This window comes from Clupea harengus, chromosome 15 (genome assembly GCF_900700415.2).
Source record: "Clupea harengus chromosome 15, Ch_v2.0.2, whole genome shotgun sequence".
Lineage (NCBI taxonomy): Eukaryota > Metazoa > Chordata > Actinopteri > Clupeiformes > Clupeidae > Clupea > Clupea harengus.
Window position 1 is genome coordinate 6,457,093 of NC_045166.1, and position 27,356 is coordinate 6,484,448.

A 27,356-nucleotide genomic window follows, 5' to 3' on the forward strand; every position below is an offset into this window, starting at 1 on the left:
GTGGCCCGTAATGACTCATTGGCCAGTATCTTATGATGTAAAGGTTCAAACTTACCCAAACTTAAAACACAAAATCACTACGACGTTCTTTGGATGCACGCCACATTTTGTGCCATTTTATCCTTGAGGGATGCTACAACTGATACCTGTCAATATCTGAAGAACAGCTTAACGTTATGATCTGAAATATACTTGTATAATATAAATATAATATAATATATATATAATATTATATTATATAATAATTAAATATAATATAAATTATACTATATATATAATAGACTTGGCCCCATTTGTTAACATTTCCTTAAGTGCCACTGTCCTCTTTCACCTGTCGAATCCTTCAACCTTTTCTTAAATATTATTTTGTCCTTAATGTCTTTATTTTCTTGTATGCTCTTTGCAGTATCTTACGTGTCTGAAGACGTCAAGGTCCCAGACAGACAAGCTGTCATTTGACGTGGGCCTGCAGGAAGACACAGTCGGTAGGGCAATTTACATTTCGGTCTGTGTTCATTAGATTAAATGGTGATTAAACCTCAACCTGGTCAGCCCAATCACATTAGCCTGGCCTTTCTTGCTTTGATATCGACATGCATTGCCAAGCAATAAATACTGGGGCGACTTCCTGGTAGGAGCAGTGGCAGGGTGATATTTGAGCCACATATAACACAAAAAAGGCCAATTCATCAAATGAAAGATCTACGTCCGATCCCCTGACAAGATATTTCTGAGTGAAAAGACATTGAGGGGAGAGGGGGTGGAGACGGGAGGGGGTATGAGCTGAAACAGGTTCAGTTTCATTACTTGATATGACGGCCCTGTGAAATCTCCACAGTATATCTGATGAAGGAAAGGAATGACTTGTCATCACTCAGGTCAATGACAAATGTATCACTGCTCTCTAATGAAAGCAGTCTTAATGAAAGCAATCCTCTTTGCTAAGGTCTTTTGAATCATTTTTTTTTAGATTTTAAGCACTTGCATTTGAGTCTCTCCTAATCCTTTTTGTTGTGATTTCTGCCTCTGCAGGAGAGGCCTGCTGGTGGACTATCCACCCTGCATCCAAGCAGAGGTCAGAAGGTGAAAAGGTCCGCATCGGTGATGATCTTATTTTGGTCAGTGTGGCTTCAGAGAGATACCTGGTAAGTACAGGGAGAGTAAGCCATTCATGGCCATGACCAGTCGATGTTATCCTGAGTAATGCAATGCAACAAAGTGTTAGCAGAGATAGCATTCTTAGCCTAGCTCCTTCTAACCATCCCGGTCTAAATCACTGTCTAAAATGCTCTTGATAATCTACATCATGTATGTTCAGCTAATCGAGAGTACTACTGACAAGATCAGTGAGGTATGCAGAGCAGTGAAAGATGGATGGAAAGATGGAAAACTTGCAGAGGACAGGGATTTCAGGAGAAAGGTCGCAAAAAGAACCCTTTGTCTCAGTGAGGTCTACATGCTCTGTGACCAGTTTATTAATATTTTTCTGGTTCTTGGGCCTTTTTCTCTTGTTTACCCACACTTCCCTTAATTTACTTTCTTGTCTTGGTCCCCATCGGAATCATCCCTAAGTTCTGCCAGCCTTGCGACGTCCTGAACTGAGCTGCACAGATTGAGATGTCGCACCCTGTTGCAGCAACTCAGAAAGGAGTCCCCCCCCCCACAATGTAGCCTTCAGATAATCAATTCCCAGAGTTCCGAATCCCGGTGGCCCTTATGGGAAATACCTCGGAATGGGATGTGGTGGCAGAGGGCACACTCTACTAATCTGCGATAAAAATCTGATTACCAGAGAAAACCCATTACCCGCTCGTCCTCTGAGTGAGGCATCTAGCGAACAAACTGGCAGTTGATGAGCTCCGTGGCCACTGAAGGATGCCGACGGCTTTGATTAAGTGACTTGTCTGTGGGACGTGTGGACTGTGACACTGAGCCCTCGACTCCCCTGTGCTCTTTAAGGAGTGAAATTTACAATTAAAGCACGACCTGCACAGTGGGAGAGGGTTCTGCTCCTGTGAATCAAAATGCTGCATCTCTGCTAGCCCTCCCGAATGCAGAGCTCTTTGTCACCAGTTTACAGTCCTGCATGCCCGGGCCATTGCCTCTGCAGAGGGAAACATATTGAATCTAATACGGTCAGATGGATTAATCGTGTTCCCCGCAGAACGAGGTGAAACCCTTTTTGTCATTCCAGCTACGGTAGTCTTTTTCCAGCGACTCACAGTCCCTTGATTGAGTTTTTTTTTTTTGATGGAGAGAGTGACACGATAAGCAGCTTACTGTGTGAACAAAACGGCCCTTTTTGAATAAGAGCTAGTTGAAGGCCGGCGGAGAAGGCATCCTCTCTGAAGCCCCTGCGCAGATCCACTTAATTCAGACATGCTGTACCGCCTGCAGACAACTGGGATGAGCTGATGTGCCTGGCCATTATTCTACCTTCTCTCCCAGCCCTCTCATACCCCCCCTCTCTCTCCCTCTCATATTCTTCCTTTCTCTCTCTCTTCCTCTCTCTCCCTCGTCTCTTTCCCCCTGTCGTCCTTGGGTGACCTTAAACTGTGAGTGTGCAGACATCTGAAGGGAGCTCCCCAGATGGCCGCTGACCTGGCTGTGCCATAGGCTGGGCGTAGCTCTCTGAGGACCCTAATTTCATTGACAGGCAACGTTGCAACTTGCAACGGGCAACGGGCAATGGGCAACTTGCAACGGGCAATGGGCAACTTGCAACGGGCAATGGGCAACTTGCAATGGGCAATGGGCAACGAGCAACGAGCAAAGTCCGCCTTGCATGAACTAAAGCTAATTTACTACAAACATGGTTGGTTTAGCGCTCAGTGCTCCCATTTGCCACACGATAGTTTCAGTTCACGTGGAACGGACTCTGCTTGTTGCCCGTCAATGAAATCAGCGCCCTGAGTGTTGCTGTGTGGTTTGTGTTTCCCCTCACAGCACCTGTCCATGTCCAATGAAAACGTAACGGTGGATGCCTCCTTCATGCAGACTCTCTGGAATGTTCAGCCAACCTGCTCAGGCAGTAATGTAGCAGTAGGTGAGTTCACAGCTATGCACTACACATCCATGAGGTCAAGAGGTCACAGCTATGCACTACACATCCATGAGGTCAAGAGGTCACAGCTATGCACTACACATCCATGAGGTCAAGAGGTCACAGCTATGCACTACACATCCATGAGGTCAAGAGGTCACATCTATGCACTACACATACATGAGGTCAAGAGGTCACATCTATGCACTACACATACAAGAACATCTATGTACTACGCTTCCATGAGGTCAAGAAGTCACATACTTATCCTTGAGGTCAAGAGGTCTCATACGCATCCATGAACATCGTTAAGAGGTCCAACTTTTGTTTGTTAAAACCTACCTGACCAGTTAAGCATGTTTGGGCCTAGCTGTGTGTAGGAATCAAATGCTATTAATATATTAATTGACTTTTTGATGAAATGTTGTGAATAAATGAATTGACTTCTTATAGAGCCCTTCTCAGATGACAAATGAAGGCTCCTAACTGGGGTTGTTTGCATCCCATAGGTTATGTGCAGGGTGGTCAGGTAATGCGCCTGTTTCACGGGCATGATGAGAGCCTCACCATACCAGGAGAAGAGAAGGGTGTGGACCAGAGGTGGGTTTCCATCACCAACCTCACACATAGATGCCCCTCAAAAAATAACAATGGCCTTTCAGTGTAGATGTAGGGTTAAGACATTAACTTTATCCAGAAGAAGACTCAAAAAAGCTCCTCAGCAAAAACAACTTGCCTTTTAATGCATGTGTAGATGTTAGTTGATCTGAGTTTAGAAGTTAGTTTTTAGTTTATCCCCTGTTCAGCAGTGACAGCATACCCTCAAAGCCTTTTCTTAGAGAGTGGTGCATCACGTCAACCTAGATTATGTAACCAAGTCTATTACGGTATTATAGTTGATTTAATATTTCCCTTATTGTCAGTCAGAGTGTTTTGGTCCCCCAGTGAAGCCTGATCTGTTCTCTTCTTTTAAACGTTGTGTTGTTTCCACAGGATAGTGAATTATGAAGCCTGATCTGTTCTCTTCTTTTGAACGTTGTGTTGTTTCCAAAGGATAGTGAATTATGAAGCAGGTAAAGGAGGCTCAAGAGCCAAGTCACTGTGGAGACTGGAGCCTCTTCGGATCAGGTGATTTCCCCCCTGTCTTTCTCTGGCTGTGTGCTATATCTTTCTCTCAGTCTCGCCCCTCTCTCTGCTCCTCCATCTCTCTCTCTGACTCTCTCTCTCTTGCTCCGTCTCCCTCCATCTCATTCTTTCACATCTCGCTGTCTCAACTCTTCCCTGTCCCTAACTGACAGGCCTAGAGAGAATCAAAAGGCTGCTGAATTTTAGATGACCAGGCTTCTAGAAGACTCCAAGCCATTGCTACCCTAGGATCTGAGAACTGTCTCCTTTGATTATGCACAGTCATATGCACACAGGAGGAATGGAGAGTGTGCCCCTGAACATTTTCACTGATCCTACACACCCACACAGCCACAAAACACACCCAAAGAGTCTCAGCAGATTCAGTATTTATGACTTACCTATCTGGCTTGGCCAATATTACTTTTAATGCATGCAGTTTAAATAATACACACCAGTCTATCAGTTTTAACCCCTGTTCCTGTTGATCCCGGGTTCTGCGTAACAGACTGAAGTTGTCAGGGACACTCTTGATTAGCTGGGCGCACCTGATTTAGCTAAAACAAGGCGCTCTAACAGCACTGCTGTCAATTAGATGTGCTTAGGACTTGGATACTTTAGAAGATATGCAGTAAAGGGCCGGCCCCTTACTAAAGCTTAATTCTCTCAAATTCGGTTCATAAATTCATATTTGTAGACATAGACATGGGGAATCCATGGTTTTCCGCCTAGTGCATTGACTGAACTGGAGCTCAACTCAGACTGTTCCATGTTGTGTTTATATTCTTGTTCTGTATGTAACAGCTGTATACTGACATGCATGTGGCCTGGTTGTGTCCTCTGTGCAGTTGGAGTGGAGGTAACCTCAGATGGGGGCAGCCCTTCCGTCTCCGCCACCTCTCAACGGGCCACTACCTGGGCCGGACAGAGGACCAAGGCCTGGTTCTGCTGGACCGCGAGCAGTCCAACACCAAGGCCACGGCATTCTGCTTCAGGTCCTCGAAGGTCAGAACCGGCATTCAGCGGACCGGATTCTACCGGCACAAAAGCCCGTAATGAATCCACTATGCCTGCAAGGCTGCATGGCGAGCCACAGCACAGAATAGCTTCCCGTTACCGGATCTTATGCCGGCACACGGCGGTCAGGGCCAATAGTAATGGGCTTGGAGCAGGAGCAGATGGCAGGTCTGTGTAGCCAAGCGGAACCTAACACAGAGGATGTGCTCCAGTGGTGCGGAGATGGGCTTCATTTTCCAGGCTGTCTTGGTTTCTCTTAACTTTTGCAGTAATGTTCCCATATGTAATAGCATTAGCTCCAGTTTAGGGTATAATAAGGCTAATATTCCTCAAGGATTTGCAGAATCTGTAATTACCATGGCGCTTGCTGGCCGTAATTGAACTTGAACTTTTCCCAGACTTTAATAAGATTGCAATGGGGCACCACAGCCAACCTTTTTGAAAGTTATAATTGCAACTGCATTTCCCTTGCTATTCATTAGTGTGCTGTGTATCCATCATCATAATAGTGGTGATTCATGGTGACTCACTTACGCATGCTGTCACATTGCAAGAACAGGTTGCAGTGGATATCAGCCACTGAGAGGCTGTTCCGCCTTTAATCCATTCAAACATGATTATACTTCCCACTGTTCTGTGCAGTTCCATTTGATCTGGAGAGAAAAGGGGGTTTGAGTTCTTCTTTTTGACTGAAAAGAGCTGTATTTCTCAGCTGCCTGTTGGGAGGTTTCTGGATCAGTCGGCATGTGTGTGTGTGTGTGTGTGTGTGTGTGTGTGTTTGTGTGTGTTTGTTTGTGTGTGTGTATGTCTGTGTGTGTGTGTGTGTGTGTGTGTGTGTGTGTATGTGTGTGTGTGTGTGTGTGTATGTGTGTATGTCTGTGTGTGTGTGTGTATGCAATCCTCATGTGTTTTTCCTCTGTCTTCCCGGGTGTAGGAAAAAGTGGAGTCCGGCCCGAAGCGAGACGTGGAAGGCATGGGGGTGGCGGAGATTAAGTACGGCGACTCCGTCTGCATCGTCATGCACGTGGCCACGGGGCTTTGGGTGTCTTATCAAGCGCCCGATTCAAAATCCTCTCGCCTCGGGCCCCTCAGGAGAAGGGTGAGTAAGCAAACACGCCCCGTCATGTGACGCACTGTAATAATCGCTATCTGTGCTTATAAACGTCTCTACTCTTCACATGAAAAGGCTCCCATGAACAAGCTAAAGGCTCCCATTAACTACCCTTTGAGTAAGTGAACTGTCTTTTTACTATGTGATGACACTCGTAAATTTTGCTCCAGAACACATGCCCATAAACTACGCCCATTAAAACCAGGATGACAACATATTCCAGCTCTCGTTACACTGGGATCATAGGCCGGGGGTCCATGAGTCAGGTGCCGGGTGGACAAGCATGAGCTCGGCGAACACGCGATCCAGGAGGGTAGCCGTGTGAAATTAATGGCAGAGCTCTGCATTCGGACGTGATAACGAGAGAAGCATGGCAGATGCGCTTCCGCTGTGCCAGGCGAAGGATTAGCTGTTGCAGGTGTGGCAGACTTTCAGTAAGGCCCATGTATCCGTCCCCAACCCCCCCTCCTGTGAGCCCGGCCAGAAACAACAGCCGCCACCCCTGCTTGCTGTGCCGTGCTGCTACCACTAGGGGCCTTGGTGCAGTGCCCATTCCTGACCCACTCCAGGAAACTATCAGGCTTTTAATCCCTCTATCGGATGAAGCTATCTTATCAGAGTGACATTTGGTGTGCAGAGCAACAACGCTTTAGTGTCTCAAGGATGAAATCCATTCGCCCCCCTCCCCTCCTCTCGCCCCCCTTCCCCCTAAGTCAGATGGAAAAGACATTTGATTATCTAAATGTACCGCGTTGGCTGACTGTCTTGTAATGTGTACTTCCATTCTCGGCGAGTGTTTGTTTTATGAGGTTTCCTGAGACGTCTGGCCTCTGTTTGCTTTGTAATGAAAGGAGCTGGAAATAGTTTTTGATCTGATTTCCCTCGACTGTTGGTGGAGTTTAGTCAAGATGGCCCCAGTCCAAATCATTTGTTTTGAAAGCATAAAGTTATATATTTTTCTGCAGGTCATAAGTAACATCAGAGGAATCATCTGGAGACAAAATAAATCAATGCTGCAGTGTCCACATTAAGCAATGGGCCACTGACATTCATTGTTTACTGATTTTGTCTCTTGTTATTAATGTTGAAATTAATGTTTCAGCCATCGTCCATTGTAACTACTACCTCTAAGTAAGCACACTGTAATATCGTGTAACACACTGAGCCCTGATGAGTAGAAGAACATTGATACTTACGTTTACACAAGGTTAGGGTTACGATGGGCATTTGTACATATGTAACACACAGTGAAAATGTATTGTAACACAGTGGTGACAGTGTGTTGCACAATACTTAATGTATAATTAACAATGTAATTAGAGCAGAGTAATTTAACGGGTCACCAATGTTTTCAGTGGTGTAGATGCTGCTGTGTGTGTAGCAGCTGTGTTGTCAGTGTGGCCGTGTGTGTGCCTTGCAGGTTGTCCTGTACCCAGAGGGCCACATGGACGACGGGCTGATCCTGCAGCTCTGCCAGCACGAGGAGTCCAGGGCCGTGCGCATCATCCGCAACACCACCCTCCTCTTCAGTCAGTTCATCAAGTAAGATGGAGAGTCGCATCATGTCATACGCTTTCTGCATTACAAAAGATCTCATATATAGCTCATATATGGTATCATACAGTTAGGATCATTTTTGAGTTACCACTGAATCCCCACCTTTTTAGAACAGTGAAGCTAAATCCTTTATATATTTTCTCCTCTCACAGCTTCTCCTCCTCATTCTTGAGGCTTCTTTATCTTCAGCTCCGGTTTCTTTTCATTATCCACTTCTCCATCCCATTTTCTCAAACATATTTCTCTCTCTTTTCTGCCCTCCCTGTCCCTCTCCCAGGGCTCTGGACAGCCTGGGCGGGGAGAAGAGCAACGAGGTGAGCCTGCCCGTGGGTGAGGTGCTGGAGACTCTGAACGACCTCATCGCCTACTTCCAGCAGCCCGACTCGGAGCTGGAGCACGAGGAGAAGCAGCGGCAGCTGCGCTCCCTCATCAAGCGCCAGGACCTCTTCAAGGAGGAGGTGAGGAGTATTTATAACTGCAGCAGAGCTCAGGAAAGAAAAAAAAAAGATGTGAATGCCTTTATTCCTTTACTCACTGCAGCGCTTCCTCGCAGTGGGGAATCTCTCGTTACAGTGGAGTCGTCCGTGCTCAAGTGTACCTAACATTAAAGGAAGTGTGACAGAGAGAAGTGCCATCTCAGATACACTTAGGAGATAAGATATGAATACCTTTATTCACTGTAGTGGTTCCGCACTTTGGGAAATTTCCCATCACAGTGTTGTTGTCTGAACTCAGATTCACAGGTATACATCAAGGGTAAGAGTTGACAGAGGAACGTCATATTTAGCTGGGGTGTGGTGGCCCAGTGGCAGATTACAGACTAATTGCCAAATTATGTAACCCTGCCACAGTCAAGAGTAGTCATCTCACACAGCCTGACAGAGTACTTTTTAGGCATGCAATGTGGGCGAAGACTAGCAAAGAGCTCTGACTTCTGCAGTAAAAGAGAATGCAAAGATAGATGTAGTCAGTGTTTTTCATGCACTGACAGGCCATAGTCTCTGCCCTTCAAAACAAATCCAAACTCTGAAAGTGGCAACCCTTCTAAGGGTGTAAGTTTGTTAGCAGTGGGCAGGAGACAATAAGTAGTGTACGTTTTGTTTTACCCCCCACAGGGAATGCTAACGCTACTCTCCAACTGCATCGACCGTCTGAATGTCTACAACAGCGCTGCCCACTTTGAGGAGTTAGCTGGAGCAGAGGCCGGAGAGGCCTGGAAGGACATTCTGAACCTCCTATACGAGCTCCTGGGTAAGGAATGGTCATCAACTCCAACCCACCAACATGCACAAACAAACACACAGACACATATACACACACACAGCAGCATACATATATGCACCAACACACACATACACACTTACACACACAAATATACATATATGCACCCACACACACACACACACACACACACACACACACACACACACACACACACACACACACACACACACACACACACACACACACACATACGCACACACTCTCACACACTCCAACATACATACAGTATCTGCACCAACACACACACACACACACACACACACACACACACACACACACCAACATACATCTCTTCACCAACACACACACACACACACACACACACACACAAAGACAAATACACAAACAAGTCTCAACAAACACACACACACACACCTTCTACCCCCTCACATTAAGAACATCTTCAGCCGTTCTGCGTCCATCTGTAATGCATTGCTGATGCAGGTGACAGCAGTGATGTGACAGGCCTCAGCATCCATCAGTCATCCTGAGCACAGTGGCTCGGGCACAAATGTGTTACTGCCTGCCTGCCGGTGCCGCTGATTGATGTGGGGTCACCGTGGAGAAAAGCCAAGGACTGGCAGACCTGGGACTTAATCATTGTGCCTTCAAATACCATTAGTCATCCCATAACGAGGGTGACGGTCTCAAGAGCTTCCTCGTGCGGTGTTTGTTCATGTATGCCACGTGCACATTCTCCCTTTTGTTCTCTCTCTCATTTTCTTTCTTTCTCTCTCTCTCTCTCTCCCTCTCTCTCTCGCTCTTTCTCTCTCTCTCTCTCTTTCCGCGGCTTTGCAGATTACAGCAGAGACTCATGGGCCCCTCTGATCTCAACTGCAGAAGAAAAAAAGAAAAAAAAACTCTGCCATTGATTTTCTTTTTTTTGTCTCTGCTTTTTTTGTGGATTGTTGCTGTTGTCTTTTTTTGTGGATTGTTTCTGTTGTCTTTTGTGTGTGTGTTTGTTTCGGGTGGGTGGAACGAACAACCCATAATTTTTATGACTCCCAAGTCACCTTGCCTGCCTCTATATTTATACCTCCAACAGCCCCCCTCATCCCCATCACACACACACACACACACACACACACGTTTACGTTTAGGCATTTAGCAGACGCTTTTATCCAAAGCGACTTACAATGTATACACATTTTACATTTACACTGATGGCACACTGCACATCAGGAGCAATTAGGGGTTGAGTGTCTTAGCTCAAGGACGCTTCGACAGGGAATTGAACTAGCAACCTTCTGATTACTAAACCACTTCTCTACCTCCTGTACCACTGTCGCCCCACCACACACACACACACACACACACACACACACACACACACACACACACACACACACACACACACACACACACACACACACACACACACACACACACACACACACACACACACACACACACACACACACACACACACACACACACACACACACACACACACACACACACACACACACAACAGAGAACAGGCCAGGCTCTCTCACTTCTCCCCCACCTCCACATATCTTTCCCAACTCAAAGGTGACATTGAGGTTGCTGTAGACCCTCTGGAGAGATGCACCTGATGAGGGCATGTGAGCAGGTTCACACTGTCAGGCTCCGACTAATAGGCACCGTTGTTTCCCTTTCCTTCCTCTTACCCATTCCTTTTCTTTTCTGATATCCTGGGTGATTTTCACCCCTTGAAGCCAATTTCCTTTTCTCATATAGTGGATGTTCGTCTATCACCTATTTCCTTTTCACTCCCAGCATGTCTTAGTTTGTTATTCTTCCCCTGTCCTTCTCTTTTCTTACAGTCTTGGTGTTCTTCACCCCTTGAAGCCCATTTCCTTTTTCCCCCTCGGCATGTCTTAGTCGCTGTTGTTTTCTCATTCAGAAGGCTGATTGAGTGTCTCCGATCCTGTCTGGGAGGCGCCCTCCGGCAGTATTCGCTCACCGATCGCAAGAGTCCGCCCATGCCGCGGCTCATCTCATATTTCATCCACACTCAAGGCTCAGTCTGCTGTCAAATTGCGTTTTGTTATGGGAGGGATGGGCATGTTTATCAGGCAGCTGAAGACAGCCCTGTGCCCCTGCACTGGGGAGGAGGGTGGAGATTATGGGAAGGTCCTGCACGCAGGATGCATTTAAAATGAGGGGCATCCACTCACCTTCTGCCTCCATTCTCTCCTTTCTCTCTCCTTTCTCTCGTTCCTTTCTCTCGTTCCTTTCTCTTGTTCCTTTCTCTGTCTGTCTGTGTCTGCCTGCCTCTACCTCTCAGCTTCCCTCATTCGTGGGAACAGAACCAACTGCACGCAGTTTTCCCGCAAGCTGGACTGGCTAGTCAGCAAACTGGAGAGGCTCGAGTCTTCATCAGGTACATGCAAAGACTCGTCATGACTCACGACCATGGTGGATGATATTTCTGGTCAATTCAATCCAACTAACATTAATGTGAATGAAAGAAACTGAAGGTACTCTAGATTGACTTTGTGACTTTAGTAATCTCTTAGTCACATAGCATACATATGGATTCGATCACTTCTGGGGCACCCCGTCACATGCTTAAAATAAGTATAAGATGTTCTCTTAATTTTCCTCATAACTGTCCCTCCTTACTGAGGCGTCGAGGAAGGGCCAGATATGTTCCAGTAGCTTTAGACAGTTTAAAGCAGCGAGAACCTCGTGCCTGAAGAATGTTGATATCAGCACCATCAATGGCACCAGCCTGTCTGACCAAGGCAATATGGCAACATGCTAGCTTTCTCTGAATCTGACATTCATAGTGAAGGCATTCGTTTTTTGCAATATTATATATAAAGGGCTGTATTTTGTTAAAATGCTGTTGGTTTCAGAAGACTTTCTCAGATGTGATGTAAGATAACAGGAGGTTGCAGATGCTGCAGATGTTTCAGCACTCTTTCATCATTAGGTTCTCCACATGTGTGGCTTAGGTTATAAACCTCAGGGAAGACCTGGCTCACTTTGGTCTTTTTATTTGAATTGTCACTGTGTACTCCTTTATATTAATACAGTCATTATGCCTGTCCTGGCAAATTTTTAGTAGTAAGTATTTTAATGTACAATGCACTTACTACTTAAATAATTAAACATAGCAGTAAGCAGTGATGAGGGGGCTAAGCAGCCCAGAAGGCCAGAGTTGCCTTGGAAACATCATGTTATTATGTCAAGGGCATGCAGGTTTCATGTCAATTGAACATAAATTTGGTCTACATGATGGGTTGTCATGTCCCGTCTTTGAGGCTTCCTAAGATATCCCCAGATATAACAACCAAGGCAAAAATGGAAAAATGCATCTATGCTTATTGCAGCACTTACACATTCTAATATGGCAGAAAATGTACGTACTTGAACTCGGCTTGATCCAAGGAATCCAACAGTACCCCTGATTTTTGAAAAAAGGGCGTATATTCAAAAGTTGCATGCATAAACACACCTCCAACTTCAACTCATTGGTGGCGCTACAGTTCTCTAGGCGCAGACTTGAAACTTAATGAAAAGAATCAGGGGACTGTCCCCAATCAGTGTGCCAAATTTCAAAACAATGGGTGCCTAATCAGATTCACTGCTCCTACCTTACTATGCATGAAACGGCCTCAAACTAAGACCCTTAACTTCTCTAACTGCTTTATTTTTCCATTTAAAAATCACTCTTTAAGATAACAATAATTCCCCAGAATTCACGGCTTTCTGTCATGTAGTGCATTTCTTAAGGGTATAGTATTGTGCACAGCTTCAAATGAAGTGGGTTCCATTTTGATCAGGTGCCTTACACTTATGTATAGGTCTGCACCTCTCCACTGTGAACTTGTGTGCCATGTGTCTACAAAAGGTCTTGTCTCCCTTGTTTCTCTGCCCACAGGGATCCTTGAGGTTCTCCACTGCATTCTGGTGGAGAGTCCAGAGGCCCTGAACATCATCCAGAAAGCACACATTAAATCCATCATCTTTCTGCTGTACAAGCACGGCCGCAACCACAAGGTCAGTTCCTCCACACACACACACACACACAAACAAACAAACAAAAATACCAACACACCAACAAACAAACAGATGTCTGTCGAATGCTAAAGATCAAACACATCAGAGTGCCAATCCTCGTCCAAATCCTTTGCCCATTAGATTCCTGAGCATGCATAAACAGTATGGAAGAGAATGCTAATTTTGCTGAAGAGAAGTTACAGGCCAGTTTAGCAATAAACATTAGTTGTTAGACTTCGTCCAAAAGGGACATTCCACCTGGGACTCTCACCGAAAATTTGTATTTGATTTTTTCTGGTGGAAGAAAAATTAATATGAAGGAGAAATCCCAAATATGTTGCAGGTGTGGATAATTTACGATTATCGCCTAAATTAGGTTTCAAGATACTTAGAAATGTTGTATACCTATCATTTTGCTTATGGGGACGGATATGTACTTGTTCTACAAGGTTCTTCAAATGTGGGACATTTTATATAAAAAAAATTGTCTGTAACTTAATAAATAATCGATTGAATAATAAATAATGTAATCATTTCTCCACAATGTTGATTCATCTTCCAGCCAGAGAAAATACATAAAACAATATGAGACGGGAAAAAAATTAAATATATATATATATATATATATTTTTTTTTTTGTTTGTTTAAAAAATATACAGTATATATATATATATTACTTGCCTCTCTGGGTAAAATCTTTTTAGTGTCACAACACATGAGTGTATTACCCTCTGTGCTGTGGCATTCCTGGCATCTCTCATAAACAGCAGATGACAGATGCTTTTAGTGTGTTGGAGAATCTCCTGTGTGTTGACTCGGGAAGCGTAGGAGCGTAGGGTGATGTGGTGGGGGGACATTCCGCTGCCCTGTAAAAACCCTGTGTGTACTCACACTCCCATTATTGGAAATGCCTGTCAAGCCTCACTAGGCTTCAGGCCTGTCATATGGACTACGCATAAGCATGTTTTCTGGCACTAAAACAGCTGCTGTACAGTAGCTCTATTTTACAGTTCCTCTTTAGTTCATCCTGAACTTAAGGTTCTGACTCAACCGTTATTTGTGTCACTCATGAAAATTGAATTTATATTTTCTCATTAGCGAGTAATCCTACTGTCATCACCTTTTTCTGTGTTTGTGTGTGTGTGTGTGTGTGTGTGTGTGTGTGTGTGTGTGTGTGTGTGTTTGTGTTTGTGTTTGTGTTTGTGAGTGTGTGTGTGTGTGTGTGTGTGTGTGTGTGTGTGTGTGTGTGAGTGTGTGTGTGTGTTTGTGGGGTCTTCATGCAGATTCTGGACATCCTCTGCTCGCTCTGCGTTTGCAATAGTGTGGCAGTACGAGCCAATCAGAACTTCATCTGTGACCACCTCCTCCCTCGGCGAGATCTGCTCCTGCAATCACGAATGGTCAATGATGTCCAGAGGTAATAGCTGAGTACTGATTGGTCAATGATGTTCAGAGGTAATAGCTGAGTACTGATTGATCAATGATGTTCAGAGTTAATATCTGAGTACTGATTGGTCAATGATGTTCAGAGGTAATAGCTGAATACTGATTGGTCAATGATGTCCAGAGGTAATAGCTGAGTACTGATTGGTCAATGATGTCCAGAGGTAATAGCTGAGTACTGATTGGTTAATGGTGTCCAGAGGTAATAGCTGAGTACTGATTGGTCAATGATGTCCAGAGGTAATAGCTGAGTACTGATTCGTCAGTGATGTTCAGAGGTAATAGCTGAGTACTGATTGGTCAATGATGTCCAGAGGTAATAGCTGAGTACTGATTGGTCAATGATGTTCAGAGGTAATAGCTGAGTACTGATTGGTCAGTGATGTTCAGAGGTAATAGCTGAGTACTGATTGGTCAATGATGTTCAGAGGTAATAGCTGAGTACTGATTGGTCAATGATGTTCAGAGGTAATAGCTGAGTACTGAAATAAGTGAACATCCACGGTTTGAAGTCTTGCCACAAACCTTGCTCTAGTATGAAAGATTAGGTACTAGACACTTAATACTTTTTAAAGTTAATCGATATACACTGCTGTTGAAAACTTTAAAATCACTAAGAATGTTCCTGGCTTTTGCAAGAAAATCTATTACAGCTGGAAATAGTTGATTTTGAATAGAATATCTACATAAGTGTATAATATATAATAATATAAGTGTGAAAGGCTCATTTCTGCCACTATGACTCCTGTCCCATCTATTCCTAAATTATCATGTTTAAAAGGCTAATTTATTATTAGAAAAACATTTTCCAATTACGTTTGTGTAGCTGAAGATTTGTGAAGCTATAAAACGGGCCTTCTCTGGGCTACTTGAGTATCTGGAGCGTCAGCACTTGTGGAATTGATTGTGGTCTAAAAATGGTCAAAAAGAAAGAGCTTTTTTTCAGAAACGCATCAGTCTGTTATTGCTCTGAGAAATGAAGGCTGTTCCATGCAGGACATGGGAAAGAAACTGAAGGTATCTTCCTGAGGTGAGCACGACATCCTTCATAGAGCAGTCTTTAACCAGGATGCACAGAGAAGCGTGAGGCTTCGGTACATAACTGCCCAGGTGGATAGTAGGCGTGAGGCTTCGGTACATAACTGCCCAGGTGGATAGGAGGCGTGAGGCTTCGGTACATAACTGCCCAGGTGGATAGGAGGCGTGAGGCTTCGGTACATAACTGCCCAGGTGGATAGGAGGCGTGAGGCTTCGGTACATAACTGCCCAGGTGGATAGGAGGCGTGAGGCTTCGGTACATAACTGCCCAGGTGGATAGGAGGCGTGAGGCTTCGGTACATAACTGTTCAGGTGGATAGGAGGCGTGAGGCTTCGGTACATAACTGTTCAGGTGGATAGGAACATCACAATCTCTAGTTTGAGAACCAGATGCCTCACAGGTCTCCCGCTGACAGCTTTATTTTTTTTAAAGATTTGTTTTTGGGCATTTTATGCCTTTATTTGGATAGGACAGTTAAGTTATGACAGGAAGCGAGGCGGAGAATCCAGCTGACAGCTTTATTAAACAGTAAGCATAAAACACCAGTCTCAACAGCAGCAGAGAGGAGGCTCCGGAGCACTGGCCTTCAATGCAGAGTTTCACAGAAGAAGCCGTATCTGAGACTGGGCTATGAAAGGAAATTACTTAAAGTGGAAAAAAAGGAAACAATAGATTGAAAATATGTTATAGACACATAAGTCTAAGTTGAGGTGATTGGAGAAGAAAAGTAGAGGCACAGAGTAAATGAACAGACGCAGAAGGAGTGCTTGCTGCCATCTTTCCAACATGGTGGATGACATATGGATAGCCTTCCTTGTTAAATATTTATTTTACTCTGTACATATTACGTACTTTACCATCTTTCCAGCATGGTGGATGATGCTATACCCTGTGGACGGCACTTGACTCAAGCCAGTTTTATCCTAATTAATACAACAAGACAGAGACCCAAACCATTGCTCCAAATTATGCAAGACCTATGTAGAGAAGAACCAGTGAAGCTGTAATGACGTTTGGAATTGCAGTTACAGGATTTTTTGACGGAAAGCAATTTTTGCCAACTTTGACAACGTCTTGACTATACTTGACTAGATTATTTTGTACTTTATTTTATGGGTATAATGTTCCAGACTTTTAAACAGTAGTGTATATTAGCACATGGAGTTGGGGTTATGGTTAGGTATAGGGGGGAGATGATCTAAAGATATGTACTTACTTTGGTCCCTTTTCACCTACCTCTTCACAGTATGCGACCCAACATCTTCCTGGGCATTAACGAGGGATCAGCCCAGTATAAGAAGTGGTACTTTGAGCTGATGATCGACCAGGTGGACCACTTCGTGACCAGCGAGCCCACCCACCTTCGCGTTGGCTGGGCCACCACCGAAGGCTATGCCCCGTACCCTGGGGGCGGAGAGGGGTGGGGAGGGAATGGCGTGGGCGACGACCTCTACTCCTACAGTTTCGATGGGCTACACCTTTGGTCAGGTATGTCTCAGGGTCACGTGGAAACCAGCATCTCTGCCTTTTTCCCCGCCCAGGAGCTTAAATAGTTTTTACAAGCAAAAACAACACTGGGTTGGCAAGCATCCTAGTTGTGGGGGGGGGGGGGTCATATATAAACCAGACATTTTTATTTCTTTTCTGACTACCTACCTCTGAGTTTAATAGCCTTGATTACTCAGAAAACAAATCCATCTCATTTGTATCCACCTTTTTTTCCCCAGACTGACATTTCTTCATCAGATACCCCTGTCAATGCTAACTTGTGAAAACCCGATATACTTCAGCTGCACTTATGTATCGGTGTAGAGGTCTCTCGAAACAGAACCTTATTTATTGCCGTGCCATGCTATACATGCTAACGCACAGCAGCTACAGAGTAGCGCTGGGGTTTTATCATGCCAAAATACCTGAGCTTTAGTTGCATTAGCATTAGCATCTGTGTTCACCACCCTCCCCTCCCCTCCCCCCACTCCCTGCCACTGCAGGTCGTATTCCCAGGGCGGTGGCCTCCGTCAACCAGCACCTGCTGACTGCGGATGACGTGGTGAGCTGCTGCCTGGACCTGGGCGCCCCCAGCATGTCCTTCCGCATCAACGGGCAGCCAGTGCAGGGCATGTTTGAAGACTTCAACATGGACGGCTTGTTCTTCCCTGTTGTCAGCTTCTCAGCAGGGGTCAAGTACGCATCGCAGGGGAAGACACACACACACACACACACACAGATATAGACACACGCATACAGAGAAACAGAGATACAGACACACACATAGACTTGCAGACACACTGACCCACACACACATACAAATAAGCATAGAGAGACACAGACACACATTCTCTCCCTCAGACACACCCATATTCTCTCCTTCTCTTCCTCACACACACACACATTCTCTCCTTCACACACACCCATATTCTCTCCCTCACACACACACATATTCTCTCCTTCTCTTCCTCACACACACACCCATATTCTCTCCTTCTCTCCTTCACACACACACACATATTCTCTCCTTCTCTCCTTCACACACACACACACACACATATTCTCTCCTTCACACACACACACACATATTCTCTCCTTGTCTCCATCACACACATTCTCTCCTTCACACACATCCATATTCTCTCCCTCACACACACCAATATTCTCTCCCTCACACACACATATTCTCTCCTTGTCCATCACACACACACATATTCTCTCCCTCTCCTTGCTCCAACCTCTCTAACACCAGTAATGATACAGTGTTCCTCATTCATGATGCATTTTCTGGGTTACATACGATCCACATACATTTCTTTAATCTGAAATTTTGCTGCAATATTGGTCATAAGCGCCGCCCTCAGAGAGTGTGCAGACAGACACAAGGTCTTTTTGAATCGCCACAGACTGAATATTTATAAGTAGGACAGGAAAAGACCAGCCCAGGCAACATTTCTCAATAATTTACATGGACACGGAGTCCTAGAATGTTTTTAGGGGTGGAACTATTTTTTTTCCGACTTTAAATAAAAAAAACGCCAATGTCGGTGACATTATTCTCAGGACTAGGCTCGGCTACTCGGGGCAAAGCACGTTCTCTCACACACACCTTAAATTCCCGGCTGTATTATGGTAAAAGCTAAATGTTACATTAAATGCTAAAGGTCACCTTTTGCGGAGTGGCTATCCTTGCCATATTACACAGAACATTTCCCAATGGAAATTACAAAGTCATTCAGACATTTCTGTGTGGCCCTGGAGCAAGAGTGTCAAAATGTGCCCTAATCAGAAAGCCACACATGGAAAATGGTTTAAAGGTGCGGTCCGCAATTCTGGCAAAAGATTGTTGATATTTGAGCTCAAACCCCAATCAGATTACGACCCTTTCTTCCGTGTCCCTGAAGCATCGTGTTGACAGACTGGAAGTGTGCATGGCTCGGCCCGAGCCACTTTGTTTCTCATTTACGGAGCCAGGACTTTGTACGAACACTGGAGTGCCCTGGACTTTAAATGCAAACACAGAACTTACACCTAGAGGGCGCTGAGGAGCAATTAGAACTACAGATTAGAACAGTGGATGGCGTCTTTCACTAGCAGGTCTTTCCCGCTTTTCTCCCCAGGGTGCGCTTCCTGCTGGGTGGCCGCCATGGCGACTTCAAGTTCCTGCCGCCTGCCGGTTATGCCCCGTGCTACGAGGCCCTGCTCCCCAAGGAGAAGATGTGCATCGAGCCCGTGAAGGAGTACAAGCGTGATCACGAGGGGGTCCGAAACCTGCTGGGCACCACGAAACTCCTCTCCCAAGCCTCCTTCATCCCCATCCCCGTGGACACCAGCCAGGTTAGCCCACATCCCTTAGGAGGGAGCTGAGCCGTTGCCAACTCCTGTCTTGAGATAGATAGATAGATGGATACTTTATTTATCCCGAGGGAAATTTAGGATTTATGATCCTACCTAGCCCTTTCCATATCTATAACTTACTTAATGGGTATGTTCTTGTGGTGTGACAAGTTGCTTAATGCATAATGTTTGGCAATGCTTTGCTATTAGTGTGTTTTGATTGCTATCCTGTTGGCTTGTCCTGTGTCCAGACTGTTCTGCCACCTCACCTAGAGCATGTGAGGGACAGGCTCGCTGAAAACATCCATGAGCTGTGGGGCATGAACAAAATCGAACTCGGCTGGACGTATGGCAAGGTAAAGAAAAAAAAAGGAAAAGAAATTATTTAAAAAAAAGCTTCCCTCTGTTCTGAAGAGCTGATAAATCTTTATCAGAAAGTCATTACCGTGGGAACTCTTTTTTCTCAATCTTCACACGAATAGAGATCTATATCAGTGCATCATTAGCTCATACCTCCACATTATCTCCCTCACTTAGGATTCACATTATCTAAAGAATGAACCCCTAAAAGAGGATCAGCGTTAATTTCACTCTTTCGAGGATGTTTGACGAGCTTTTAATTAAAGTACTTAAGTGACCCTCAATAGCCACACTCTGAATGGGCTCCGGCCTCACACATTGATTTTCATCTTTGGTCATGTAGGGGAACTCAAGGTGGAGAGCGCCTTGATTTATGCTCTCCCTCTGTGAAGCTCCCCGCGGTGCCGAGTGGAGAAAACCGCTGAGCACACAGCTCTCTTTTGTATTCTGTTAGCGTAGCCTCGCCCAGCCTAGCCGTGTGCACAGCTTTAGAATACAACAGCCTTGTTTGACAAACCTAATGAGTGGTCTGCCGTTCCAAGGAGCGCAGTGGACGGAGAAAAAATTAATAACGGGTGAAGACTTGGCCCATCACACACGGGGGCCAGGCCTCATCATTTATTAAGGACAATATTTTTGAAGCCCAGCTGTTCTAAGATTAATTTCTCTTTAACGAGGACCTCATTACCTCTAAGTGACATTGTCCTGTGCCCGGACTTAGAGTCTCACCAGGACGTGTGGCTGAGACTTGTCAGCCGAGACACCCACCCCATTCAGTGGCCATTTTTCATTTACAATTGCTGTATTGTGATCTCCGGTTCCATTGTAATCCCATTTGCCTCACACATAACTGATTTGATAGGCAGTATCTTTCTTTATTGTGGAAGTGAGCAATATATTATTCGTGGCCCAAGCCCTTCCTTTTAAGTGGACGTGTATTAGCTCCGTCTACAGTCCGGCATCCAGACACAACAGTGTCTGAGTACTCTGAACTGAAGCTCCACTCCAGTGTAGAGATAAGCACTAGTAATTTCAGCTAGAAACAAATTAAAAGACTTTTAATGGATAGGGAAGTACAGAGTGTGTCACAGGATGAGGAGTCAAGACACTTTAATACTTTAAGTTAAAATGACAGAGTCTTAACCATCCTCTCCATGTTCCCAGGTGCGAGAAGACAACTAGAGACAGCGCTTAAAGTACTTTAATACTTTAAGTTCAAAGGACAGAGTCTTAACCATCCTCTCCATGTTCCCAGGTGCGAGACGACAACAAGAGACAGCATCCCTGTCTCATTGACTTCTCCAAGTTGCCCGAAACCGAAATGAATTATAACCTGCAGATGTCATCCGAGACATTAAAGTAAGTTACTGTGGAAATGGCCACAGTTTCAGTCCACAAATTTGCTTCTGTGCCTCTGTGGTGCCAAGGGAGCTCGGTGTAAAGGATCCAGAGCCGGGACGTGATTTAAATGCTAATCATGGCTGCTTTAATCCCTCGAGTGAATCCCATGAGAGAGAGTATTGATTGGGAGAGGCAGGACTCTGGGACTAATTTCCCTCAAAGCTCTCAGCAGCTCTCCCTGTGCATTAGAAATACATTACAGTTAGCCTCCATTATCCTGCAATATTGAATACCTCCATTGCTTTGGCCATTTATTTGGGGGCCTAAGTATCAAGGACTATGTTTGGTCTGGTTTAATCTGATTAGATCCAATGAACTTGGCCATTGAGGCATTACCTCTCTGCAGCAGCATCCATTTTGTTTAGGCGTCCAAAAAACGCCTGTTATCTCTCTCAGGACCCTACTGGCTTTGGGGTGCCTGGTGTCCCACATCAACCCCAGTGCAGAGGAGGATCTGAAGAAAATCAAACTTCCTAAGAAGTAAGCCAAGTCATGTGTCCATATATTGCCTACTCATTAACAAATCAAAACAAAGTACAATGAGTACGTTGCTCACATAAGAGATATTATTTCCACACTGGAGATCTACTTGTGAAACTCCAAATGTGAAGAGCCTCTTTTGTCCACTGAATATGCAACCTTATATTTGGTTCCTTATTTACATCCATTTTAACATTTCATAGCTATGTGATGTCCAATGGTTATAAACCCACGCCACTGGACCTTTCTGACGTGAAGCTGAATCCAGGTCAGGACGTTCTGGTAGATAAACTGGCCGAGAACGCTCACAACGTTTGGGCCAAAGATAGAATCAAACAAGGATGGACCTATGGCATCCAGCAGGTATGAGTTATTTCTATGCTATAAGTAGCATGGAATTCTAATTGTAGTTCTAATTCTAATAAGTATCAACATATTTTGTGGATCATAACTCATTACAATGTTATTACATTATTACAGTGTACCAATGTTATTACATAGGCAAATAACCCTTTTTACCATACATCGTTGTCTATTGTTTCGTGAAGGATCTGAAGAGCAGACGCAATCCTCGCCTGGTGCCATATGCTTTACTAGACGAACGCACTAAGAGATCCAACCGCGACAGTCTCCGCGAGGCTATTCGAACACTGGTCGGATATGGCTACAACATCGACCCTCCAGACCAAGAGAGTGAGACAAATCAAACATGCAATTCAACTTTAATAATTAAAATACATTATATATAACACTTATATCATATCTATAGCAATAAAACACTTATATAGTAATATAACACGTATATAATATAACACTTATACAGTAATATACAACTTATATAGTAATATAACACTTATATTGTAATATAGAACTTATATATAGTAATATACAACTTATATAAGTTAACACTTACATAAGTTAACACTTACATAGTAATATAACACGTATATAATAAAACACTCTTATAGTAACATACGACTTATCTTTCAATTTGAATAATTGTAATAATTTTGATAATTATGAAGTAGTCACAGTCACTCACTCACACATACTCATTCTCCCCCTTCAGCTGCCCACGGACTAGCGAGGCAGAGCACTGAAGCGATCCGCTTCTTCCGCGTGGAGAAGACCTACGCCGTCACCACTGGGAAGTGGTACTTTGAGTTTGAAGCTTTGACAGGTGGAGACATGCTAGTGGGCTGGGCCAGACCTGGCTGCAGGCCTGACGTAGAGCTGGGATTGGATGAGCTGTCTTACGTGTTTGATGGTTTTCGGGTAACTAGCTGTTTTTCACAACACACCTTGCAATGGGTCACATAAGCTATTCTATAGAATAGTGGGTAGAAGCATCAAACCAATCATATGTAGTCCTATATCAGTAGATGGAAATAAATGGAAGTAACGTGTTGGTGTTTAATAGGGGAGCTTGCACGTCAACCTTATTTGATTAGTCTGCTTGTGTGGTGCTGTCCTTAGGGTCGACGTGTGCACCGGGGAAGTCGTATCTTTGGTCGCAGCTGGAGCAAGGGTGATGTGGTCGGGTGTATGATCAATATGGAGGACAAGTCCATGATCTTCACTCTGAATGGAGAAATTCTCATCACCAACAATGGCTCTGAGCTGTGCTTTGCTGACTTTGAGACAGAGGACGGTGAGATTCAGGCACCAATCAATCAATATCACTGTTTTAATGTACAGAAATAAATGAAGAGGAAGCAGCTCTCAAGTGGGCATCTTGACTTATTGCAGCGTAGTGTCCGTCCAGACGAGGAAAACATAAATTGCGAATTAAAAGTGAACGATTCGCCCAATTTGTCTATTCGCCAAAAGGTAGCATCGGAGAAAATTCTCTGAACCTCTGCCAACACCCCCTGTGTCTTGTGTCACCTCCAGGGTTCATCCCAGTGTGTAGCCTGGGACTCTCCCAGATTGGACATATGAACTTGGGGAAGGATGCCAGCACCTTTAAGTACTACACCATGTATGGCCTCCAGGAGGGATTCGAGCCCTTCGCCGTCAACATGAACCGGGAAGTCACCATGTGGTTCAGCAAACGCCTCCCTACCTTTGTCATTGTGCCAGAGGAGCACCCTCACATTGAGGTGAGACCACGGTCAGACACGGGAGAATATAGCAGTTCGACCGCAGAGTTAGACAATAAGTCGAACGGACATTCCATCTCCCAGCAGCTTAGAAGAGAAAGTAGTGGCTATGATTTTCATGACTGTTAAATAATATACAGGCATGAGATGCATTCATGTGTTGACTAGTATCCATAGTGACACCTGTCATTGACAACCCAAAACGACATATTTAGTACCTTCGTAGTTCTAGTTCATAGTTCTATATCATAGTTGTTATGAAGTTTGAAACATGAAGGAAAGATGCTTGCTAAAATCCATTATGCTTCTTCCTATTTCTATAAATCGGACCAAATAAACGAAACTTAAATAAAAACAGCGACCAGTGAATATCAAACGTGTATGCCCATCTTTTTTAGGTGACCAGAATTGATGGCACTGAGGACACTCCCCCATGCCTTAAGGTGACGCATAAGACCTACGGCACACAGTCGAGCAACAATGACATGGTGTTCTGTCGCCTGAGCATGCCAGTGGAGTTTTATCACGGGCCTAGAATGAACACCGAAGTTACCGAGGGAACCGAAGCTCCCAAAAAAGAGGATGGGAAAATAGATTATGGGAGCATCACAAAGGTAAAAAGTATTATATAAGTGATAAATTATAGTGTATAAGTGTTATATTACTATATAAGTGTTATATTATGTAAGTGTTATATTAATATATATATAAGTGTAATATTAATATATAAGTCGAATAGTACAATATGACAATAGTACAATTTTATTATATACGTGTTATATTACTGTGTAAGTGTTATATTATATAAGTACTATATTGCTATATAAGTTTTATATTACTGTATAAGTTGTATATTACTTTATAAGTTGTATATTAATGTAGAAGTGGTAGAAGTGCTATGTGTTTACTGTATATTTCTGTCCAGAGAATTACGTCACATCTTATAATTGCTGCATTATAGTACTTATAATTGCTGCATTATAGTACTTAAAAAGTACTTTTATTTTCCAGTACTATTACTCTCTGAGAGTATTTGCTGGTCAGGACCCTAACTCTGTGTGGGTTGGGTGGGTTACCCCTGACTACCACTACTACACCAAGAATTTCAGCCTCAGCAAAATCCGCACCGTCACTGTAACACTTGGAGACGAGCGAGGCCGTGTCCACGAGAGGTGAGATAAGACATGATTAAAACTTACAGTAACAAGTTTTTGTCTAAAACTGGGGGAGCAACAAGTGTTTTTAATCCGTCTTGCGTCTTATACTGCCCTTCCGTATTTCCTTGTCATTCATCAGTGTGAGGCGGAGTAACTGCTACATGGTGTGTTGCGGGGACATTGTACGTGGCTTGTCCTCCGCCCGCTCCAATGTTGACCTGGAGATCGGCTGCTTTATAGACCTGGCCTCTGGTCTCGTCTCCTTCACTGCCAATGGCAAGGAGTTGCCCACCAGTTACCAGGTACTGCAGCTTGACCCTTTTCAAAATCTCCAAATCCAAAAGCCAAAATCTCCTCCACAGTCCCACAACTCTGGTCTCTGAACACCAATCACCTTAGACCAGACCAGGCCAGAACCAACAGTAATGTAAAACATTGATTGGTATAATACATCTGAGTGCTCTCTGTCTAGACTTTTTAGACTATTCTGACAAGCGGTGCTATAATTGGCTCCATTTAAAGGGGTATGTCATTGAAACGGAATGAACCAGGCTGATCTCTCAGTGGCAAGACCCAGAAGATAAACCCTCCCGGTCCGGGAGCTGGCCGGGCTGCTACGCACTAATGAGCGCAACGTTGCAGCATCTCCTTGATGGCTGATGTTGATACAGTGCCAGACAGGGCTCACGCTGCCACTGGAGACAACCCCACAATCTATTTCTCGTCTGAAAGCAGACTGGATTTACATTAATCCTGACTCCCTACCCCCCAACCACCCTCCCACCATCCACCCCAATGTGCAACATTACCCTGTCAAGCAAGAGGCACTCTAGTTTAAATTAAACTGCATGACTAAATGTCTGAGGATCTCTGCAGGGGACGGTCTCAGGGCGCACTGATGGGGTTTTGCTCTCTCTGTCTCTCAACCAGGTGGAGCCCAATACCAAGCTCTTTCCGGCCACATTCGTAAAGCCAACAAGTCCAAATCTACTCCAGTTTGAATTTGCAAAGGTTCAGGTAGGTTTTCTTTAACAATTATTAAAAACAAACTAGGCGAGACTTCAGCAACTCCAACCTCTGATCAATCATCTGTACCACTTGTACATGTAATCATCATGATTGATAGAATCATGAAGAATAAGCCAGAGATGCTGGGGTTTTACCAGCTGAGGTCAACCACCAGGTACCACAACATCTTTAACAATAAGCCAACTTCCAAACTCTGCCACAGGATGCCATGCCCTTGTCGTCTGCCATCTTTAAGAGCCTGCACAGGAACCCGGTGCCCCAGTGCCCGCCGCGGCTGGGCGTGCAGACCATCGTGTCGGTGCTGTGGAGCCGCATGCCCAACACCTTCCTGGCGGTGGAGACGGCACGGGTGAGTGAGCGCCACGGCTGGGTGGTGCAGTGCCTGGACGCCCTGCAGATGTTGGCCGTGCATATCCCAGAGGAGAACAGGTCAGTCTGTCCAGCCGGCCGGCCGTCTGTCTGTCTCTCTGTCTGTCCAATCACGGGGGAAGTGTTCGTCCTGGTGATTTCACACTCACTGATTCTCCACCTGAGAAAGCAGGTTGTCCCACAGACAGTAATTGCATACATTTGTATCTTAGCAGATTGTAGTGTTCTCAGGGGCATGATATTCACACACACTCGGGACATGTGCACACAAAATCAGCTGTGTGCACAAACCTAATTTTCTTTATAAATACAGTATGCTGTGTGCATCATTAACCTCCGTGCTCAAGCACACTGATCACTGTCCTGGGAAGAGTTATCTTGAAATACCTATACCCATTGTTTTATTCATAGGTTTGGTGCAAGCAGTGTTTTCATACGACGTTCACCGTCTGTTTAATCTAGAAGGTCTTCTAGGAGTATAATATATCATCCTCCAAGGTCTGATAGAAATGGTAGCAAAAAGCCACCAATAATTCATTTTGCATGGACATAGGTAATTCATACGACTACACAAACCTGTAACAAGAACTGAGGAGTTCAAGACAACAACCAGTTTATACCAAATATTACAAACAGCACATACCATAATATTTCAGATCAATTGTATGAAGAAATATGCGTTTTGATAAGAAATCTAACTCGCACATATCTAATAGTGTATATGCTTTAGGACACAGTCATAGCATTGGTGTGGAGGCACGCTCTCAGAGATTAGTGTGTGTTTATGAGAACAAAGCGTGTTGTGGTTATGTTGTGGTTATGTTATGGTTATGTTGTGGTTATGTTATGGTTATGTTGTGGTTATGTTGTGATTATGTTGTGGTTATGTTGTGATAATGTTGTGGTTATGTTGTGGTTATGTTGTGGTTATGTTGTGGTTATGTTGTTGTTATGTTATGGTTCTCCTAGGTTATGGTATGTTATGATTTGTTATGCTGTGGCTCTCTTGCGGTGTGTTGAC

At 44.5% G+C, this 27,356-nt stretch overlaps 1 protein-coding gene across 4 annotated transcripts in view; it reads left to right on the top strand.

Annotated features, from left to right (window-relative positions):
• Nucleotides 1-27,356, top strand: part of ryr3 (ryanodine receptor 3) — a 93,574-nt gene that overhangs the window by 16,331 nt on the left and 49,887 nt on the right. For all 4 annotated transcript variants that reach the window (XM_031581525.2, XM_031581526.2, XM_031581527.2 and 1 more), the window contains 29 exons: nt 407-485; nt 1,033-1,145; nt 2,947-3,046; nt 3,553-3,643; nt 4,097-4,171; nt 5,017-5,173; nt 6,120-6,284; nt 7,717-7,838; nt 8,131-8,311; nt 8,969-9,104; nt 11,410-11,505; nt 13,012-13,130; nt 14,414-14,547; nt 16,859-17,100; nt 17,604-17,796; nt 19,221-19,437; nt 19,689-19,793; nt 21,053-21,156; nt 21,595-21,678; nt 21,882-22,041; nt 22,227-22,371; nt 22,748-22,953; nt 23,155-23,329; nt 23,572-23,780; nt 24,179-24,394; nt 24,792-24,952; nt 25,077-25,239; nt 25,868-25,954; nt 26,169-26,395. In XM_031581525.2, coding sequence (XP_031437385.1) covers nt 407-485; nt 1,033-1,145; nt 2,947-3,046; nt 3,553-3,643; nt 4,097-4,171; nt 5,017-5,173; nt 6,120-6,284; nt 7,717-7,838; nt 8,131-8,311; nt 8,969-9,104; nt 11,410-11,505; nt 13,012-13,130; nt 14,414-14,547; nt 16,859-17,100; nt 17,604-17,796; nt 19,221-19,437; nt 19,689-19,793; nt 21,053-21,156; nt 21,595-21,678; nt 21,882-22,041; nt 22,227-22,371; nt 22,748-22,953; nt 23,155-23,329; nt 23,572-23,780; nt 24,179-24,394; nt 24,792-24,952; nt 25,077-25,239; nt 25,868-25,954; nt 26,169-26,395 — 4,262 coding nt within the window. The remainder of the gene's footprint in view (nt 1-406; nt 486-1,032; nt 1,146-2,946; nt 3,047-3,552; nt 3,644-4,096; nt 4,172-5,016; nt 5,174-6,119; nt 6,285-7,716; nt 7,839-8,130; nt 8,312-8,968; nt 9,105-11,409; nt 11,506-13,011; nt 13,131-14,413; nt 14,548-16,858; nt 17,101-17,603; nt 17,797-19,220; nt 19,438-19,688; nt 19,794-21,052; nt 21,157-21,594; nt 21,679-21,881; nt 22,042-22,226; nt 22,372-22,747; nt 22,954-23,154; nt 23,330-23,571; nt 23,781-24,178; nt 24,395-24,791; nt 24,953-25,076; nt 25,240-25,867; nt 25,955-26,168; nt 26,396-27,356) is intronic.